This window comes from Bidens hawaiensis, unplaced genomic scaffold, assembly GCF_021521415.1.
Source record: "Bidens hawaiensis isolate Kalapana, Puna unplaced genomic scaffold, B.hawaiensis_p1.1 tig00010929_1, whole genome shotgun sequence".
Lineage (NCBI taxonomy): Eukaryota > Viridiplantae > Streptophyta > Magnoliopsida > Asterales > Asteraceae > Bidens > Bidens hawaiensis.
This window is the reverse complement of record NW_027491846.1, coordinates 544078-565101: the sequence shown is the minus strand read 5'-3', so window position 1 is coordinate 565101 and position 21024 is coordinate 544078. Positions and strand designations below refer to the sequence as shown.

Sequence of the window (21024 nt, the reverse complement as noted above, 5' to 3'; positions counted from 1 at the left end):
GAATGAGGATGTAGAGATAAAAAGTGAGATTGAGTTTTTGAGAGAGAGTGTGTGTATGTTTTTGGGAGGAATCAGCTATCAAAGAGGTGGTTGGAGACGGTGGGTTTGGAGATTCTGATGTGGGTTCGGAGACGGTGGTGGTACGACGGTGGTTGTTGGTGGGAATGAAGGTGAGGTTGTTGCGTTGGGCTCCAAGTGGTTGAGAGACGACGGCGGTGGTCCGGTGATCGGTGGTGGTGGTGTGATCGGTGAAGGTGAAGGTGAAGGTGAAGAAGCAGCCCAGGATCGATGGTGGTGGTGTGATCTGTGAAGAAGAATATTAATATTTAAAATAAATAAAATAACTGGATCAAGCCCCGGATCACCTGGACCACTACACCCTCCGAGCTTGGTTGAGGGGCTTGATCTAGTGCCATGCCATCGCCTACGTATCGTGTTTTGATTGGATCACTTAGGGCTCAACCAAGCCCCATTACCCTTAGCCTAACATAATTCTTGTGTCAATGATTTTTTTTTAGTTGACAAATGCTTATTGGGTTAAGTGAGGCAATGAATGTATCTGGGTTAGAACCATATATGTAACAAAAGTTTTATGTGAACCTCGTGAGAGTTTCGTTTCAATTCCAACAAGTGTATATCACTGATAGAGGAAACATAAGTGTTCAAGTATTCAAACTTAGGTAACATTTTTTGTACGCAGATGATAAACCTTTTGAAGTCTCTCAACAACAACCAGTAACAATAAAGCCCTTAAAAATTAGTAGAATTATTGTCGGTATTCTAATATAAGAAATGAACTAAGGCAATAATATAAAATAAATAAATAAACATATCCTGAAATTAAAAAAGTCTTGCTTTTAATTATTCGTAATCCGCTAATAAAAGGAACACATGCACTCGATCAATATCACCTCTGCCAAACATACTCCCTCCTAACCAATCCAATTCATTTCTTAATTACACCTAGAATTATAACCATGAGCCGAATCAGAGATTTGTTCGCCGGTAACAAAAGAAAAAAGATCTTGTTAACCGCTTTCGTTTCGATCCTATTAGTCTCGGCTTTAATCGGCATCGTTGTCGGTGTCAAGTCTCGTAACTCCGACTCCAACAACTCCAGCCCACAAAGCATCACGGCCTCCACAGCTCACGCCATCGTAAAATCCTCATGCAGCAGCACATTGTACCCAGAGCTATGCTACTCTACCATCACGAGCCACCCGGATGTATCCAACAAAGTTAAATCCCAAAAGGACGTCATCGAGCTTGCTGTTAATATAACAAAAACCGCCGTTGAGAAGAACTACTTCCAGATAAAGAAGCTCACCACTCGCAAAGGCCTCACGCCTCGCGAGGTTGGCGCGCTTCATGATTGTCTGGAACTGGTGTCTGAGACGTTGGACGAGCTTCAGAAGGTGGACAAGGATCTAGAAGAGTATCAAACCAAGAAGGCGTTGAAGCATCATGCTAACGATCTCAAGACGCTTATGAGTTCCGCGATCACTGACCAGGAAACGTGCCTTGACGGGTTCTCTCACGACGGTGCGGATAAAAAGGTTCGTAAAGCGCTCGAACAAGGGCAGGAGAAGGTGGAGAAGATGTGTAGTAACGCATTGGCGATGATTTGTAATATGACCAACACGGATTTGGCTAATGAGGAGAAGCTGAATGGGAGGAAACTGAAGGAGGAAGAGAATTCGGAGTGGCCGGAATGGTTATCGGTTGGAGATAGGAAGTTGTTGCAGTCGGGGACGGTGACGCCCAACGTCGTGGTGGCTGCGGATGGGAGTGGGAACTACAAGACTGTGGCGGCTGCGGTGGCGGCTGCACCGACAAAGAGTAAAACAAGGTATGTGATTAGGATTAAGGCCGGGGTGTACCGGGAGAATGTGGACGTGCCGAAAGGGAAAACGAACATCATGTTTTTGGGAGATGGAAGGAAAAACACGATCATCACCGGTAGCCGGAGCGTGAAAGGGGGAAGCACCACCTTCGAGTCCGCCACCGTCGGTGAGCTCTTATACCTAGTTCATTATATTTTAGAGAAAAATTAATAAGATTAACAAAATGGTCTCGACTTTAAAAATCGTCAATCAATCAACCTTTGACCAGTGTCCAATATCGATGCAGTAGACTTCAAATGTGACCCTTTTCGGTGATAGAAGTTTATTGTATCATGTCAAATTTTATTACATCAGAATTTGATATGAAAACTTTAGCTTTTTGAAAACAATCTCATATCTTAAGAAAAGAATTAAGAATAGTCAGAAGTAGAGAAATGGTTTCAAGAAAGAAAGATAAAACCTAAAACATTGATAAAAATTGGTTGATTTATTGATATGTTATGAAAAAACGACGGCTTATTGTGATTACAAAATGAGAATTATAATTTGTTATGAGAATTAAAATTATTATAGAAAGAGAATTGTATATAGATATTACACTTGGGAATAAAAACGAAGTGCGTTCGCAATACTATTTACACATTAATTTCCTTTTCTAAATAAAAAAGTCTACAAGTAAGCAGTACAAAAAGTTGACAGCTATTTAAATTGTTCGTTATAACTTATATATATAATTAAGCTAACTTGACAAAGAACAATCAATTTTTTATACATAATAAAAAGCAATAATTTGGACAAAAGTAAGTAAGTAACAAACGAATATACAGACGATGGATATGATTACAAGCTTCATCGACGAGGACAAATTATAACATATACAAGTACTATTATTTTATACATGCTTCAAAAGATCGTATTCCTTACTTTATGTATTCTATTATTATTATTCTGACTTACTTTAAGGTTTGTTTATTTTAACTTTTAAGTTTTAACTTATACAAATGAATAACACATGTTAAATTATATGTTCTTTACACGCCAGCATGATCAGCATGCATGTTCTAAAAGCATATTTGAAAATGAAAATTATCCTCTCATATCCTCTTTATGTATCATGTGTCTCTATAATGGACTCCACGTAAACTTTTACCTCCATCTCGCATTATTGGTACCGTCTCATATTTACAAAGTAAGTCCGTGATTGATAGATAAATAAAAAAAAAAAAAAAAAAGAAACTCGGTATTTTAAGTTAAAAAAAGAAAAGCCTGGTTCATTGAACTTATAACATGTTTTTGGTTTACATTACTTAAACTGAATCATAGTATAGAATAGATTTTAGAATTGTTGAAATTTAAAGCGACAAAATTCCGGATGATTGTTACATGCGCAATCAGCGTGTCGTTTGACTTTTATTCACTAGAATTATGCCGCCAATTATACAAAACCAAAATGTCATATTCTTAGTTAACAGTCGATTCTAGCTAGTGATTGTCGTTTCTTAGAAAAATAAAATAAAAATAATAGTATTAAAATTAAAACTACAGGCAGGCAGCATTTCCTTAGCATAAACTTTCAAGTTTTATAATTCGATTTAGATATTAATTAATTAATTAATTGATATAATTTATTTATTTGTTATTTAATTAATAAATGTGTTTTGTGTTGTTGCAGCAATTGTAGGTGATGGGTTCTTGGCACGGGACATAACATTCCAAAACACGGCTGGTGCTTCAAATCACCAAGCAGTGGCACTTCGAGTCGGATCCGATTTATCAGCATTCTATCAATGTGACATGTTAGCGTACCAAGACACCCTTTACGTTCACAAAAACCGTCAGTTCTACATCAACTGCTTGGTTGTTGGTACTGTTGATTTCATTTTTGGAAACGCTGCAGCCGTTTTCCAAGATTGTGACATCCACGCGCGCCGCCCTGATTCGGGTCAAAAGAATATGTTCACGGCACAAGGGCGCACTGACCCTAACCAGAACACTGGGATTGTGATTCAAAAGTGCAGGATAGGTGCCACTTCTGACCTCCAACCAGTACAATCAAGTTTCCCAACGTATTTAGGACGACCGTGGAAGCAGTATTCGAGGACGGTGGTGATGCAATCCACAATCAGCAATGTGGTCCAACCAGCTGGATGGTTCGAGTGGGACGGGAACTTTGCACTCGACACATTATATTATGGTGAGCACCAGAACACTGGGGCCGGGGCCGGGACTTCGGGTAGAGTTAAATGGAAAGGGTTCAAGGTGATTACTAGTTCTACAGAGGCTCAAGGGTTCACCCCAGGAAACTTCATTGGTGGAGGTAGTTGGTTGAGAAGCACCGGCTTTCCATTTTCTCTTGGTTTGTAGATCGACTACATTAATTAATTACGAGTAATAGTAATTAGTCAAGTGTTGCGTGCACCGGATGAATAATATGTGAGGAGCATCACATCTTGTATGTGTTCATGTATTGTATTTGTTTTCTATGTATATCCCGGGTATTTATTTGAGTATGTTTATCATAAAGCATGTAGCTTCGATTTGATTAGATAATACGTACGCATATTGTTTGTTAATGATTTGTTTTATATATGCGACCGATCCACATGTTCCAATATATTATGGACATAGGAGTAGGTGCCAATCCCAATCAATGTCACATATCAATCTTCTCATGTACACCTTTTATCTCTAAGGACATATGTTATGGGTGTCGGTATGAGATGACAAGTGCGGTAGTGTGGTGAGCACCAATCTAGCCCCTTTTATCTTGGCAAAAATGCGTGGTATTGATTAATGTATGTTCATTATAATGTAACTACAATTGGACCGATCGAGAGATCACCTAAAATATTAACAAAGGGTAGTGTCTTTCTTATATCATTGATATTGGAGGAGGTGCCAATCCCAATCAATATCATGCATCAATCTTTTCATGTACCTTTTAAATCTTAGGTAATATATTGTGTGTGTGTTGGGAGGGGACAAGACGTTGTGTATGAGATGACAAGTGCGGTGGTGTGGCAACCGGTAAACAACCCCCCTCCCCCCTCTTCTCTTTTAACGTCGGCAAAAATGCATGATGGATTGACCACCAACACGCTTGTCGCTAGGGGTGGCAATCTTGACCCAAACCCTTTCAAATGAGTTAATTTGAGTTGTTTTAAAAGTTAAATAAGTTGGTTGGGTAAAAGGTTTTAAATAAATTGGTCAAAATGAGTTATTTGAAATTTCATCTTTTTATTTTCGGGTCAAAATGGGTCGACAAGTTCAAAGAAATGGGTCGATGTGGGTTACTGTCCTAAGGAAATGTGATAGGTTTCGGATCGGAACGGGTTTTCGTACAAGACAGGTTTCGGCACAAAACGGGTTTCAGATCGAAACGGGTTCGGTTCAGGTTTCAAGTCAACACGAGTTTTCACCTGTGACGTGTTGGGTTTTGATTTCTTTTGTTTCTTTCTGGTCGATTCCGGACTCGTTTTTGTTCGTTTTTTCAGTTTTGTTTTTGTTCGTCTTGAATTCTTTTAGTTTCGTTTTGATTGATTTTTTCGATTTCGATTGATGTGGTCCGGTTTTGGCTTTTTGTTTCTTTGTTTCATATTCGTCGATTCTTTCGGTTTCGGTTCGATTCTAGATGGTTTTTTTTATTTATGGAACGAGGACAACGTATGAAACTGTCACACCCTCAAAATCCACTAACGGAGTTTTACCGTCAGAGGGTGTGAACTAACAGGATCGGAATCATTAGTTATAATCAAACCATAAAAACGTTTAAATGAAATAAGTGCGGAAGCGTAAAAACCAAGAGACAAAAGTTACGTCACGCAGGACGACTTAAAACCCCAAGTGATAATAGTTAAAAACATGTTTGCATATCAGAATGTTCAAAAACCATGCATGATCCTATACCGCGCGCCCGCCTCGGCTACCTGAGAATAACATACTAAAAGTGTCAACACGAGGTTGGTGAGTTCACAAGTTTATATAAAATAAAGTGTTTAGCGTTTTGCGTTCAGCGTTCTGCGTTAAGCGTTTTGCGTTTAGCATTTTGCGTTACCAGATAGTGTTAAATCAATTATATATCGATAGGTAGCTAGCCTATACAACAAGTATTACTAAGTGTTCGACACCGAAGCTGACTGTTTATCAAGTGTTTTGCCACCAGGTCATCCAGACCATGGTATGTGTTAGCCAAAATTACACCCGCTCGACCTCCAGTCGAGTTTAGCGTTGGGTGGGGTTTGTCAAACCCAGTAGTACTACTCAACAGTGACTCGCTATTATCCAAATATTAACCGGTTCGATGTGTAGGACTTCAATTGTTTCGTTTGCCACTTAGCCTTTACAAGTGATATATAATTTACTAACAAAATCTTAAAAGCGTTTTCGGAGTATGTTATCTCCCCCAAGTAAAAAGCGTTTAAAACAGTTTAAAGGGGTAAGTGAAACTCACTGTTTGCGAAGAATTCCCAAAAATAAATCACCAAGTGATGCGCGTCACAGAAAACTCTCTCTAGCGTTCTAAAACAACAAAGAGATTTTCTAAGTATCGGCACTAATATCGAGTCTCTAGACCCGGCACATAATTCCTAAGCACAAGATACGTTTCGTGTTTGTTTGTGAATCGTGTGTGACTTAACAAGTACATTTGTGATACGATACATGTGTGAGTAATTATTTACGTGTCATGTATTAATAATGTACATCACTAGCAATTACTCCCCGTGAGGGCAATTTGGTCAACACATAATAATTAACTAGCAATTATTCCCCGCAAGGGCAATTTGGTCAAAACACGACAATCAATTAGCAATTACCATGTTTCATGCAACTTTTACAAAATTCAGCAACTAGTTTTCTTATCGACAGAATTCTACTTGAAAAACTAGTCTATTCCACCGATCATAGCATCTCAATTAATTTACCAAAAATCATCACAAAAGCATATATGTGTTAGGTTTCCAGAACATATTTTGTTGTATTTTTATTCCATATATATTTCTCACAATGATCAATTTACCACAGCAAACTCATAACAGTCAAATTTATGTGCAACAGAATGTTATTTGAAATTCCCGTTAAAAGAAAAATCCAACAAATGCAAGACCACTTGGGTTAGGTTCCTAACTCAACAAGTCAACTTCCAGAAGTGGAACCAACCCAATTGGTCTCGTAGTTCATGAGATATAATATTTACAAGATAACCTAACAGCAGGTCTCACAATTCAGATTTACACAACGATTTTGTAAAATCATAAAAGTTAACTTTTACACGTTCAAAATTTGCAAATTTATATTCTTTAGAAACTAGACTCAACCTAGTTTACTGTAGTATCAATTATCTCGACCAATTTTCACATTTACACCCCGTTACAGTCAATTGAACATCAACAACACAATCTGTCCAGAAACTGTTTGCAACAAAACTCAACATATTAACCATCTATAGACCACAATTCATTCATATAACATTCTAAACACCATAACCACTATCCATGCATATCAATTACACCATACATACATGGTTAGGGTTTTATTTGATCTCAAAATCAAAGACACAACAATTAACATGTAATAATATCAATTCTAGTTATCAAATCATCATCAATACATCATCAAATCAAACGAATCATATGAGCACATTATATGAAGATTTTCGGAACCTAGGGTTCACAATTATACCTTCAAAAACACCAACACAAGCAATAGGAAGGTAGAAGATGGCTAGAAACGGATGTAGGATGCTTCAATTGTGAAAGACAAGATCAAAATCAAGTATTATGTGTGTGTGTGAAGGCCGATCGCAAGGAGGGGGGGGGTAGCTGCCGTCGGGTTTGGGGAGGGAGAGAAGGAGGTTAGGGTTTAGGTTAATATTAATAATAAAAATATATTACACTTAAGTCCCTCAACTTTCAAATGCTACTTTTCTAGCTTAATTAACTTAGTTTGCACATTGAGTTAACGTTATATAACATGTTATCACATAACACATAAGTTTAACACATAATTATTGTTTTGACGTTTTTCGTTTATTCACCAATTGTTTGCGTCAACTCGTTTGCGTTTCGGTGCAATTCCCGAAAGACTACGCATGTAGTAAGTGTTAAGCGTCATTTAAACCCTAGTTTAAATGTAATGAGGTATGCGTTATAGATTCAATGATCTTAAGTTTGAATTGACGGAGTTGAGTTAACGGAGTTAACCTGAAATTGACGATTGTCACAGAAATATTTTAGTGTTTTTACTTTTTTTGTTTATGATTTATATTTTGAGTTATAATTTTTTTATTATTATATTTGAATATTTTTTTGAGGGTTTTTGATCTTAATAGAAAACCACTCAAAAATTCAAAAAAAAAATAATTAAAAAAATCACAACTTAAAATATATGTAAAAAACGAAAAATCTAAAAACTAAAATGTTTCCGCCGTTATTCTCGTTCACAAAAAAAAAAAAAAAAAAAACAACTCAAAACCCGGTTTGACCCTAACCTATTTTGACCCAAACCAAAACAACCCTTTTTATAATTGACTCGTTTTGATCCAAACTCATTTTGACTCATACTCGTTTTGACTCATGACTCATTTCAACCCATGACTTGTTCGACCCAACCCAACCTATTTGCCACCTCTACTCGTCACGCATTCATTTTGAAGGTTTTAGATGAGGTGGTACCAATTAAAGAGTGGTGATTCAACACTAATTAAGATTAAAGTAGTTGATGAATGTTGTATAAGGCAACTTTGCTATTGATAAGTGAAAAAAAAATGCTAGTGCTTTGAATCATTACATTGTATGTACAACTGGAACTGGAACATTTATAGAACGACCAAAAAGGTTTTAGAGTTGTAATCAATTTTTAGAGTTGAATTTTCTGATTAATAAACAAGAGTTAGTTGTTTACTTCGTGTTTGATTATCGATCCGGGACTTGATCCCTAACTCATAACATGAGTTTGGCCATTATTAATTAAATATACAATTGCTTACGGTCTTTTTCACCTACGTAGCAAGAACTTATTTGTCCAATGTTAAGAATTGAGATGAAAACGCATTACGCGGTTGCATTTGGATACTGTCCAAGTAATATAATCGGCCGGCTTTCCACTCTCATACAACATTCATTTTTCTAAAATAATATGTGAGCGTATACATATATATACGCCAAGACACTAACTAAATAAATTTCATTGTTTCATCACTTCCACCATTACGTACCAATGGCTTATGAAAACTTCCATCAGGCCGAACAACAACAAGCTTTCCCTCGCAAATCTCGTAAGCGCATAGTCATAATCCTCGTCTCAACCGTCCTCCTCCTTGCCGTAATCATTGGAGCCGCTGCTGGAACCGTCATTCACAAACGCAATAATAATAATATGCAAACACAAACTCCTGCTAGCTCACCCGCCCAGTCCATCAAGGCCGTTTGTACCCAGACTCAGTATCCAGAATCATGTTACTCCACCCTTTCCAAGTCCAACTCCACCGACCCGAAAGCCCTGTTTAAGCTCTCCTTACAAGTCGCTTTGAATTCACTCTCCGCGGTGTCTTCCTTGCCCCAAACTTTGATCAAGTCAACAGACAACGCCAACGACAAGGAGGCGTTAAAGGTATGCACGACCGTGCTAGACGAAGCTGTTGAGAGTCTCCAAGATTCCATTTCCTCAACACAAGACAATGACAGGTTGTTGAAACTCGACGACTTGCAAACGTGGCTGAGCGCGGCCTTAACCAACCAGGAAACATGTCTGGATTCTCTAGAAGAAATGGATTCAAAGTTTCTACCACAAATGAAGTCACAAATGCGGAATTCGACCGAGTACACAAGCAACAGTTTGGCTATTGTGTCCAAAATATTTCGGAAGTTATTAAGGGAAATGAAAGTAGAGTTTCCGCACAGGAGGCTGCTTCTTCAGGAAGACAAGCCTAGGCCAAATGTGACGGTGGCTAAGGACGGAAGTGGAGATGTGACGACGATCAACGATGCAATTGAGATGATCCCAGTGAAGAGCAAGGACAGGTTCGTTATATACATCAAGGAAGGAGAGTATTTGGAGAATGTTGTCTTGAACAAGTCGTATTGGAATGTCATGGTTTACGGCGATGGCATGAATAAAACCATTGTTTCTGGTAGCTTAAATAAAGTCGATGGAGTCGCCACCTTCAACTCTGCAACCTTTGGTATACATACAACAATCTTACATTTCATAACAACATTTTTAAATAAATGTTGATTTTTCATTCGTTTAAAGATAGTGTTTACATCGATACATAAAGCAAACTAAATTGATCAAATGAAGTAAATTAATTAAATACTTATTTTCCGAATGAATAAATGAATAGGTGTATCAGGAAAAGGGTTCATAGCAATGGACATAGGATTCAAGAACACAGCAGGCGGAATCAAAGAACAAGCAGTTGCAATGAGATCAAGTTCAGATTTTTCAGTCTTCTACAGATGTTCCTTTGATGCCTTCCAAGACACCCTTTATCCACACAGTAACCGTCAGTTTTACCGCGACTGCAGCATCACTGGCACCGTCGACTTCATCTTTGGGGACTCCTCTGTGGTCTTGCAAAACTGCAAGATTATGCCCCAACAGCCGTTACCTAAGCAGTTTGTAACCATCACAGCTCAAGGGAAAAAGGATCCTAACGAGAACACTGGCATTTCGATCCAGAACTGTGAGATAACGCCTCTCGACAATGACAATCTTACAGCCCCGACGTACCTGGGCAGGCCGTGGAAGGACTACTCGACGACTGTGATCATGCAGTCGAGTATCGGCGGGTTTTTGCATCCGTTGGGTTGGGCAGAATGGGACAAGGGTGTGGAACCACCTTCAACGATATTCTACGGTGAGTACCAGAACACTGGCCCTGGGTCCACGACTGATGAACGGGTTAACTGGCCGGGTTATAAGCCAACGTTAACAAGTGCCCAAGCAGCTAAGTTCAATGTGAGGGATTTCATTGATGGATCAACTTGGTTACCTAAAACACAAGTGAAATTTGATTCCACTTGATTCATGTTCTTGATAATTAATGTTAACTAAACAAAACTTTAATCTTGTATTTATTTTCTTGTTAATTTTATTTTGTGAAGAATGCTAGATGTTTCTATTTATTGCAATATGTTTCTTTGAAAGAAAGAAAAATATGAACTATATTTGTTTTGAAAGAATAATTTTAGTTTTTTCTTGAAAATAAATGTTAGAAAATTTGGTGGCAAATTGTGAAGGACATACATATATAACGGAATCAACTCAATTGGACTGACCAAGCCCAACCACATGCATAATTTAAATTGATCACCCTTCATATTATGCATCTATTATAGTCATCACCTTTCTCTTTCAACAATATTTATTTAAAGTTTTAAAACATCATAATGTTAAATAAAATCAAGAGATTCATAGTCTAACATTGAGTTTTTAGTAACCATTATTTCTTAATATTGAAAAGGTAAAAGTCCAAAGGGACATCCTGTTAAATGTAAGAAAGGTTAAGGGTAGAAGTTAAAATAACAAATAGTGAACCGGAGTTTGAATTGGGGTGGTGTTTGAAAGCGAAAGCGAAAGCAAAAGCACGCATTGGATTGTTGGTGTCTCCAAATGCGGAAATTCGTGGGTGAAAGAGCAAAAAGGCTGATCCCTACCGTCGTGAAATTGAATCCTTATCATACAACAACATTTTCCTCTTCAAATAATACATCGCTTCATTTGTCCCTTCGTTCTTACACAATCATGGCTTCAAATGTTGCAACACCACCTGTTACCGTTGATTCCCTCAATCCTAAGGTTGCATGCATTTTATTAGTTGTTACTTGTTAAGTCTGTTTATTTGTCTTATTGTCGTTTTGTTTAACGATTTTAAGAAAGATATGTTTAAGATCACAAGGCATATAAAATTAGACGGTTAATAGTAACTAGTACTTGGTAGATTTGCGAGCACGATGTAACTTACAGATGAGATCATGCTCATTTTCTAGGTATTGAAATGTGAATATGCTGTTCGTGGTGAGATCGTCTCTGTGGCTCAGGTAATTATCTCAGCTAAAATTTTGATACAATGAGTGTTCAGTTTATGAATAAATATTGTTACGTTTGATTCCCGCAGAAATTACAACAAGACTTGCAAGCAAATCCAGGTGATCATCCTTTTCAGGAGGTATAACTTGACGCATGCTATATATATAATTATTTACATTGATGGCAATATTACCTACCTCTTACTCATCTTTGGCAGATACTTTACTGTAATATTGGAAATCCACAGTCACTAGGTCAAAAGCCGATAACTTTCTTCCGAGAGGTTGGGATGCTGCAACTTTACTGTCATGATAAGTAATCGGCACTACACTACTCATGTGTGTTATGTTATGTTATGCCAGGTTCTCGCATTATGTGATCAACCTGCCTTAATGGACAAGAAGGAAACAAACACTTTGTTTAGTGCAGATTCCATAAAACGAGCGTTAATGATCTTGGATCAAACGCCTGGAAGAGCTACTGGTGCGTATAGTCACAGTCAGGGAATTAAAGGATTGCGTGACACCATTGATGCTGGTATTGAAGCTCGTGATGGTTTTCCTGCTGATCCAAATGATATCTTCTTGACAGACGGTGCAAGTCCAGGGGTAAATTTGTAGTGTTTGATGTAAAATGTCATTTTGAAACAGTAAAATTGATCATCTTCCTTTTTACCAGGTGCATATGATAATGCAGTTGTTAATAAGATCAGAGAATGATGGAATATTATGTCCCATTCCTCAGTACCCTCTTTACTCGGCTTCCATTGCCCTTCATGGTGGCACCCTTGTATGTGCTAGCTATTATTACTTTACAAAAACTAACATCATAAGTGTTATTATTCTATTTGCTTTCGCATGTTTCAGGTTCGTTATTATCTCGATGAAGCAACAGGGTGGGGACTTGAGATCTCTGAACTGAAGAAGCAGTTGGAAGCTGCAAGACAAAATGGTATTACCGTTAGGGCTTTGGTTGTAATTAATCCAGGGAACCCAACGGGTCAGGTTCTTGCTGAGGAAAACCAACGACAAATCGTGGACTTCTGCAAGAAAGAAGGTCTGGTTCTTTTAGCAGATGAGGTAAACAATCTATTCTTGCATTGCATAAAATATCATACCATCGACACTATATATTACTAAGGATGATATTCATAAACACAGGTGTACCAGGAGAACGTTTATGCACCGGACAAGAAATTTCACTCGTTTAAAAAAGTATGCCGTTCTATGGGATATGGTGACAAGGATATCCCATTGGTTTCTTTTCAATCAGTATCTAAAGGTATACTGTTTTTCTAAATTGCTGGAACTAGAAGTGAAAATAAAAAATGTCTTGCAATTTTCAGGATATCATGGTGAGTGTGGGAAAAGAGGTGGTTACATGGAGGTAACCGGTTTTAATTCCGAGGTTAGGGGACAATTTTACAAGGTGGCATCTGTGAATCTTTGTTCTAATATTTCCGGTCAAATTCTTTCAAGCCTTGTCATGGGTCCTCCTAAGGTATACATACTTATTAGTTATCGCCAATACATGAAAAGATTAAGTGGCATATTTTGAGGTTTATGTGATGATAGCATATGCATGCTTGCAGGTTGGAGATAAATCCTATGATGGATATTTGTCTGAGAGGGATGGAATCCTAAAATCACTGGCGAGACGTGCTAAGGTCAGTTGAAATCAAGAAACTAGGATTTGGAAATGGTTGAAGCTTGAATTAAGTTGGGTTTTTTTCTTAACTGTTGATAGACGTTGGAAGATGCATTCAACAACTTGAAGGGTGTTACTTGCAACAAAGCAGAGGGAGCAATGTACCTTTTTCCACGGATTGATCTGCCAAAGAAAGCCATAAAAGCAGCAGAAAATGCTAACAAAGCACCAGATGCTTACTACGCTATCCGCCTACTTAATGCCACTGGGATTGTTGTGGTTCCAGGAAGTGGTTTCGGTCAGGTTAGATAGCATACAATTCCGTCTTTTAGTTGGTTGTTATTTCATGCTACTAATGGTGGGTGTTCAGGTCCCAGGAACGTGGCATTTTAGGTGCACAATATTGCCTCAGGAGGACAAGATTCCAGCCATAGTTTCACGGTTGTCAGACTTCCACTCGAAGTTCATGAATGAATTCCGTGATTAGAGTTACTCAAGAGGATGGTTGCCTTCGCGAATAAGTTACTCAAGAGGAACGTTGTCTTTTACTAATCCATTTCTTGAATGATTTACATTTTTCGGAGCATATGGCAACCTACTGTTAACTGTTAAGTGTTAAGATATATCCAAAAATGATTCCAATAACATTCCATCCTTCATAGTTCATACTATTTGGACATATTCTTGTTGAGTTCTGTAATTACTTAAAGCAATTAACTTCAAAAGGCTACATTTTCACCAGAGTACCTATTTTCTCATCAAACACCCATATCTACACTATATACAGAAAGATATATCTAGACGAGAGACAAAACAGATAATGAAGTGGGTGATGGCAACGAAACAAGAGTCTATAAAAGTTGGACAATCTCATAGGAACTACTTGGTTTGTTGAAACATAAGTTCTAGGGCCTAGGCCTCCACCAATAAGCATAACAAGGGCCTTGTGTTCAAATACCAAAGGGAAGCAGGATAAAATTTCAACAATTTAGTACAAAATACATGTCAAAGCAAAACAAACATAGACCGTCTACGACTTATCAAATAAGACTCTTGTTTTATAGGCGACCGATAACAGCTTCAACCTCAGCCGGGGTGTACAAGTGATAAGTAGGCGCAACCTTTGCAATATCCACATTATTGGGAGTCACCTGAGCTCAGGAACACAGAAAAAGTTCAGTGCTAACACAACATAATCAAATTGAATAATGAATATTAACAAATCACCAATAAAAAATATATAAGGTTCTAAGCAAGGCTAAAAACTGACCTTTTCTTCCATAACTTGCTTCAAGATGGAGAGAGCAATTGTTTCTGCTTCTTTCAGAGTCAAGTCCTGAAAACATCCATAAAATGCAAACACAATAAGCAATTAATACTTCTTAATTACTAACCAAAAAAATTTCATTTTACGGAGACGTGCTGATAGAAATGAACATTGTATAAGACCTTGTTAAATTGCTCCTGCAGAGAACTGTCAGCACCTTCAGATCCTGAGCCAATAGCTTTTGCATTGCATTGCCAAAATGTGCCTGATGGATCCGTGTAGTATCTGTATATAATTAAAGAAAAAAACTTATACTCTTCTCTTTTCTTTCATGTTACTATAGATTACTAACACGAAGATATAATGTTGATACTTACAGACTAGGACCATTTTCATCATGGCCCGCAATAAGAAGAGATACCCCAAATGGTCGAGACTGCAAAAAGACAGAAATTTTAAAGATTGATACTTACAGACTTGGACCATTTCAAAAATCATATCCGTATACAAACAATAGTTAAAAAAAGATGGTATAATTAGTAGCTAACCATAGATTCTTCATCTCCTTCACCAAAGCGCAGTGCCAGATCACAGAGAGCTTGGGTAGTGGACTCCACAGTCATCGGCTCACCATATGAAAACCTATGATTCTATAATGAGAGAACAAAATCATTATTAACGAAAGACTTATTCCACGTAAATAAAATTGTGGATGATGTTAGTGTCACCTGAGTCTCAACTCGTGTATGTTCAACGAGTGTACGGGCATCTGCAATTAATCCACTCATGGCACAGCCAATGTGCTCGTCAATTTCCATGATTTTCTCAACACTGCTAGGCTCCTGCAATGAGTGATTTTTCTCATCCGTCCGTTATTGGCTCACTGGGAATAAGTTACTACAGTGACCATATGAAAAAGAAAATGCCACATTCCCATTACACATGCAGTATTCACGTTTTGGTTTGTATGCAACAATAATACCAATCCAGATGAACTATGGGGAAATTTTAAAAAACTCAAAACCAGATCCTGTTGACTTAAAACAAAAGCTTGTTATATTGCTCGGCCAGACTTTCATAAACTACAAAATACTAAAGTCATGTTTATAGTACAGTCCATGCATTTTCCATCAAAATTTCTGGTCCAATACACAAGTCCTTTGTTAATATGACCTATAGTCTTCCACTTTCCACAGCACAAGAAAGCAAATATCAAACAAAATTCTTGTATAACTTCAACTCATCCCTATTCCCTAACTATAGGATAAATGATAAATGAAGTATTGCTCTTATCACGAAAGGTATCAAGGTGTTATAATTAATAAGGTGCCCATTGTGTTAATAAAAATGTATCCAGTTAACAAAATGATATTCCATTGCATATCAGACAGGAATACTAGTTCTATATAAGCGTTTGATCATCTAAATAATTAGCAATAAAGCACAAACATCAAACAAACATGATGCCTAAGAGAGGAGGAGAAGATAAATTCACCAACTAACCACAAAGAAAGAAACTTTCTGAAAACATTTAGTAAATGATAGATGTGCCAAAAAAAAGTATTGATGAAGGTGAAAGACATACGAGGAGTGGGGAGGTAATACGTTTCTCGACAGCAAGAACAACTCCTTCCTTGGTCTTCAACCCGATGGCCGTAGAACCCAACTGCAGCACATACAAGCCATTTCATGGTCATGGAATTTGTTTATAGGATAAAGAATGTAAATTTGTTTTGAACATAGAATAGTAAGCAGCTGACCTTGATGGCCTCAATAGCATATTCAACCTGAAACAGCCTTCCTTCTGGAGAGAAGGTGTTGACACCCCTATCATACTCAGTCCTATACATATATATATAATACATCACCTTTATCAATACACACTGACTGGCTGAATCAATCAATCAATCAATCAACACAGATTTCTAATCAAATACATTTAGTTACTTACCTCGTTAGAAACATCTTCCTTCGACTCGATTGAATTTAATAGATCTCTGCTGCAATTGCAATGCATACACACATAATTAGGTTAGGGTTTAAATTGATAACTAGAAGCATAACATAACTGAATGAACACGTACCAATTGCCAATTGATGATGAATTAGTTAGCTACCGATTAGATTATTATTTATTATTAGTATTTATGGCTTTATGCAACCTTCTTGCAAAACAAGCCACCAGTTCTTTTTCGTCAATTAAACCGGGTCTAACTTCGGATCACGTTTTACCCGAACCAAACTAAACTGGGCTGACTCACCCCATTTAATCAATTTCAATTAGGCTTTTCTAATGCGGGCCCACGATTTACTTCATTACTTATTTGTATTTTTAATATTATAAATACCCAAGAGGTTACGACGAATCCCGCATCACAGGGTATATACAAGTATGTAATATAACCAGGTCCGAGCCTGAATGATTACGTGCAAGGCGGAATAAGAAACCTATCAGTAGTGTGGACATAATAAACGGGTCCCATATGCTAACGGCACGTGTCTCTAATAGCAATCTATTCATTAAATTCTTACGGTCATTTTATTCTCTTAATACCAGTTGCTTATTTTCACGTCGGATGGTGGTCGGAGAAGAGACCCTCCTCTCCCTCTCTCCGACGAGCTTAATCAGTGTTATGTTATGCAGGTTAACAAATTTCGCTAGCCGGATTGCCTATACCCAAAACCAATTGAATCTAGTAACCTCTTAGGAGCTAATTCTTGAAGCTTCAAATACGTTTTTGCTTAATTTTTCTTTAATTTTAATTGGCATGATTGATCTGTTTGGTTGTTACTGGATTTATTTACAAATGTAACTAATAGTCTAACAAAATTATTGGTGTATTTGTTCAATTTGAACCAAGTCAATAACTATTGCATAACACTACTCACGTATAACAAGTATAAAGATTATTATTTTATACTATTTCGTTGTGTAAGTCAGAAACCCGTGATGCTTGTTATTTGAACAGAGAGAAACCATGTGCCACGCTACACAGTGGCAGTGTAATAATAGTTAGGAGACTATTATTATTTACCAGCTCAGTCCCAGACTGTGCTACAAGATCATGGGTTTCACCATGTATTTTGTGGGTAAAACATTTAACTCAATTAAGGGAGCAGGCGTAATTTAACTTCTTATCTAGTCTAGTACACTACAGTACAGTCCAGGACACATGTACTAATCTAATCTGACACATATATAAAGAATAAGGATTTTAACTACTTATACATCCTGCACCAATACTTGTACATGAATTGACTACACTACATATCTTACTTTTATTTTGGGTTTCCACACATCTATTTTTATTGCAATTTCGCTTCCAGACTTTGAATACTTGTTTTTCTTTGAACTTGAAGATTAATTCATGGCATCCGAAAGGTACAAATAAAAACCAGTTAAAATTTTCTTTTAACCGTTTGGCTACATGGAAAGCAAGTACAAGAGGTAGAAAAATGCAAGCTTTCATTGAGGTCCTTTGACTTCTTTGTTGACTTTGGAGGTTGCATGTTGTGCTCATATTGGGCTGCTGCTCTCATTTCTTCAGCTTTTCTATGAACACTTGTCATCCTCTTCATCATCTTCTCCTCAAATTTTGATCTCATTTTCTGAATCTTTACCTATAAGTAAAATTCAAATCCACTAACCCATATCAATTACATATCCGAAATACTAGTTTAAATTCAGTCAAACTCTAATCATCTAAACAGCATCTAAGAATAACTTTCTTCAAATTACCATATAAACAGATGGTTATTACTATTGTGACATGACGTCACATGACACACGTCGCAGCATTATCCACTACACAACGTTTAATTATTATTTCATTAAAACACAATAAACAAGAAACCAAGAAAGTGGCTTTTGTTTTCATCATATACCTTTGGAAGTGTAATAGCTTGGGGATTGATATCCACGTTTGAATTTTGAGTTCCCAAGAAACAATAATATTTTAAGCATGTTCACATGGGTTTGGAAAGTAGCTAGCATAAAGTTTAAAAAATATAATCTTGTACTAGCTTGCATATTCATATTCCATAGAAGCAAGCAAGAAAGAAAGTGGTGAAGGGCTCAATGTGCTTCGGACAAAGCCCTCCAGCTGTGGTCAACAGTGGGTGCATTTAGACAAACTTTCCCGGCCACCAACACTAAAATAGTTATATTAACATTGATTAAAATGATAATGTTTTTACCTCTAGCTTTCTTGACTCGGCTTCTGCTTTAGCATTTTGGAGGTTTACCCAAGCTTCAATTTTTGCTTCTTCTCTTTGGTACCTACATTACACATGAGAACACTAATTAATTCAGTTTAAATTTTTAGTTTCTATCTTCAAATAATAATATTTTACAATTCCAAAAACAAACTAAGTTAGGGAAAAAAGAAAACGTGTTACCTGTGGTGGGATCTAGCTGTTTGTTCTTGTTCCCAAGCACAAGGTGGAATGGTTTTTGGACATTCATTATTATTATTATTATTATTATTAATCTCAAAATGTCTCAAACTCTTGGACACATCTTCTTCCTCCTCCTCCCTAGAGGTCCAGTTGCAATGACCAGTACCCGGTTGTAACTTAGCTAAATGGCATTCTTGTAACTCCAAGGAGGTATTCGTTAATAATGCTAATGGACCTGACATGCTTGCAGGTGTGGTGTGCCGTGGCGGAGACACACTCTTGTACGGCGTGGGACATGACTCCCCTTTAACTTCTTCATCAACAACCATTTCTGTGGATGCATCTTTCAATACGAACCCTTGCACCACACATTTGAATCTTGAAAATTGGTTGTCTTCAGCATTTGTTAGTTTATCTGCAATCAAAGACATATAATATATATATATAATTATAATTATATATTTAAGTAAGATGAATTAGTGGCAACCTTTTAGAAGTATGTCAGGCGGATCATTGAAAGGTTGATCATGAGGAGGATGACTATGGGTGATTGGTTTATGTTGGTGTTTGGAGACATGAGCAGGTGGTGAGTCAGGTGGGCCACTAATAAGCCACTTCTGGGCATCATCCCATTTCGAAGGGAAACTCTTTCTTGAACCAACACCAACACTAAAGCTAAATACGGGTCGACCCGGTGTGGCTGGAGCTTCAACGACATTATTAGTCTTGGCCATAGATAATTATTCTCAAGAAGAGGAAGAGAAAGAGAAAGATGATGAATGAAAGTGGTTGGATACTTGGATATGTGTTTTGAGATGAATAAGTAATAATAATAATAATGAAGAGGTTAGGTTAGGTTAGGACAGGATAGTAGGCGTGGTGAATAGAGTTCAGTAGAGTTCAGAGGATAGTCGGATGGTGTTGTGTTGTAAAACAAACAAGGAAAGGAATCTGTTCTACTTCTAGCTGTACAATAATATCAATATATATGACATTGAAGTCTTGAAGGTGGTCTTTTTATGTTTCAAAATGGGACTGCTTGCTTGCTTGCTTGCTTGCTTGGATAATAATATGGTCCACGGGTCAATGGAACACACATCGTGTATCTATAAAAACACACATGACATACACACAGACACCTTCATCAACAAAACAAAACTACACTCTACCCTATGCTCTTTGTAGCACTTAAAATTTGAGATGTTAGTGGTGACGAAGCCAACAAAACTTAATTGTTTCTATTGGAGTCTAGTAAACTTCGTTTTCAAAGTGTGGGGACCGCCTGAGTGAGCTCGAGTAATCCGCGCAACCCGACCTACTCAAGTGGCATACCCCTATCTTCCGACTTATTCGATTCTAGCGGTATTGAATTTACGTCCAAAGTGTTTGCTATTGCGGTCGAACTTGAAGATATGGCATGATCCAAGAAAAGATATGTACCACATGATTGTGAATTGGCACATCAAGTACTTTGAATGATTATTTAATCAAAGATCCAAAGTAAGGTGGTGAGATGTTCAGAGTGAATCGAGACCAAATTGTTGGGGAAATCGAGACCAATTTTGGATGGTTTCAAAAAGCTTACGACAAGAGGTCTAACAAGAGTTTCATAGCGTTACAACCGATAATCCTCATGATGAATACTTAGCTACTTCCAAAAGGATTGCCTAAAATATTTTTGCAATTAGATTATTAAGTTATACGGTAAAGAGTTCTTACATAGGTCGAGTATCCAGGACATTACTATTTTTACAACGCACATAAAGGTAATTACAGCCTTCTAGGATGCTAGGTAGCCTCAACTGTGTAAAATTTGGTGCAATACCAATCTGAAGGACC

At 37.4% G+C, this 21024-nt stretch overlaps 3 protein-coding genes and 1 pseudogene across 3 annotated transcripts; 3 read left to right on the top strand and 1 right to left on the bottom strand.

The window, feature by feature from the left end:
* Positions 1–962: 962 nt before the first annotated feature.
* Positions 963–4367, top strand: LOC143536864 (pectinesterase-like). Its single transcript, XM_077030765.1, has 2 exons — positions 963–2010; positions 3517–4367. Exons 1-2 carry the CDS (start codon positions 978–980, stop codon positions 4206–4208), a joined length of 1725 nt encoding a protein of 574 aa, XP_076886880.1. The 5' UTR covers positions 963–977; the 3' UTR covers positions 4209–4367.
* A 4692-nt stretch (positions 4368–9059) lies between these two features.
* Positions 9060–10868, top strand: LOC143536851 (pectinesterase 1 pseudogene; annotated as a pseudogene).
* A 427-nt stretch (positions 10869–11295) lies between these two features.
* Positions 11296–14007, top strand: LOC143536842 (alanine aminotransferase 2-like). The gene is made up of 12 exons (XM_077030747.1): positions 11296–11642; positions 11834–11884; positions 11962–12012; positions 12091–12156; positions 12236–12481; positions 12552–12662; positions 12740–12952; positions 13034–13154; positions 13219–13373; positions 13465–13539; positions 13620–13823; positions 13891–14007. The coding sequence occupies exons 1-12, from the start codon at positions 11457–11459 to the stop codon at positions 14005–14007; spliced, it is 1596 nt and encodes a 531-aa protein (XP_076886862.1). The 5' UTR covers positions 11296–11456.
* Positions 14008–14378: 371 nt separating this feature from the next.
* Positions 14379–16939, bottom strand: LOC143536841 (proteasome subunit alpha type-5-like). The gene is made up of 10 exons (XM_077030746.1): positions 16872–16939; positions 16739–16787; positions 16548–16629; positions 16373–16453; positions 15516–15629; positions 15336–15437; positions 15165–15223; positions 14970–15072; positions 14791–14856; positions 14379–14671 (listed from the first exon to the last, which is right to left on the bottom strand). The coding sequence occupies exons 2-10, from the start codon at positions 16750–16752 to the stop codon at positions 14579–14581; spliced, it is 714 nt and encodes a 237-aa protein (XP_076886861.1). The 5' UTR covers positions 16753–16787; positions 16872–16939; the 3' UTR covers positions 14379–14578.
* Between the last annotated feature and the right edge of the window lie 4085 nt (positions 16940–21024).

Excerpts from the sequence above, each read along its gene's own strand:
- LOC143536841 (XM_077030746.1), bottom strand. Across the intron at positions 16,454-16,547 it reads ATGCTATTGAGGCCATCAAG|TTGGGTTCTACGGCCATCGG; the intron begins GTCAGCTGCTTA and ends TATGTGCTGCAG. Across the intron at positions 14,857-14,969 it reads TGCAGGAGCAATTTAACAAG|GACTTGACTCTGAAAGAAGC; the intron begins GTCTTATACAAT and ends GGATGTTTTCAG.
- LOC143536842 (XM_077030747.1), top strand. The coding sequence starts at position 11,457 with ATGCGGAAATTCGTGGGTGAAAGAGCAAAAAGGCTGATCCCTACCGTC. Across the intron at positions 11,643-11,833 it reads TTGATTCCCTCAATCCTAAG|GTATTGAAATGTGAATATGC; the intron begins GTTGCATGCATT and ends CTCATTTTCTAG. Across the intron at positions 13,155-13,218 it reads TTTTCAATCAGTATCTAAAG|GATATCATGGTGAGTGTGGG; the intron begins GTATACTGTTTT and ends TGCAATTTTCAG.
- LOC143536864 (XM_077030765.1), top strand. The coding sequence starts at position 978 with ATGAGCCGAATCAGAGATTTGTTCGCCGGTAACAAAAGAAAAAAGATC. Across the intron at positions 2,011-3,516 it reads CTTCGAGTCCGCCACCGTCG|CAATTGTAGGTGATGGGTTC; the intron begins GTGAGCTCTTAT and ends GTGTTGTTGCAG.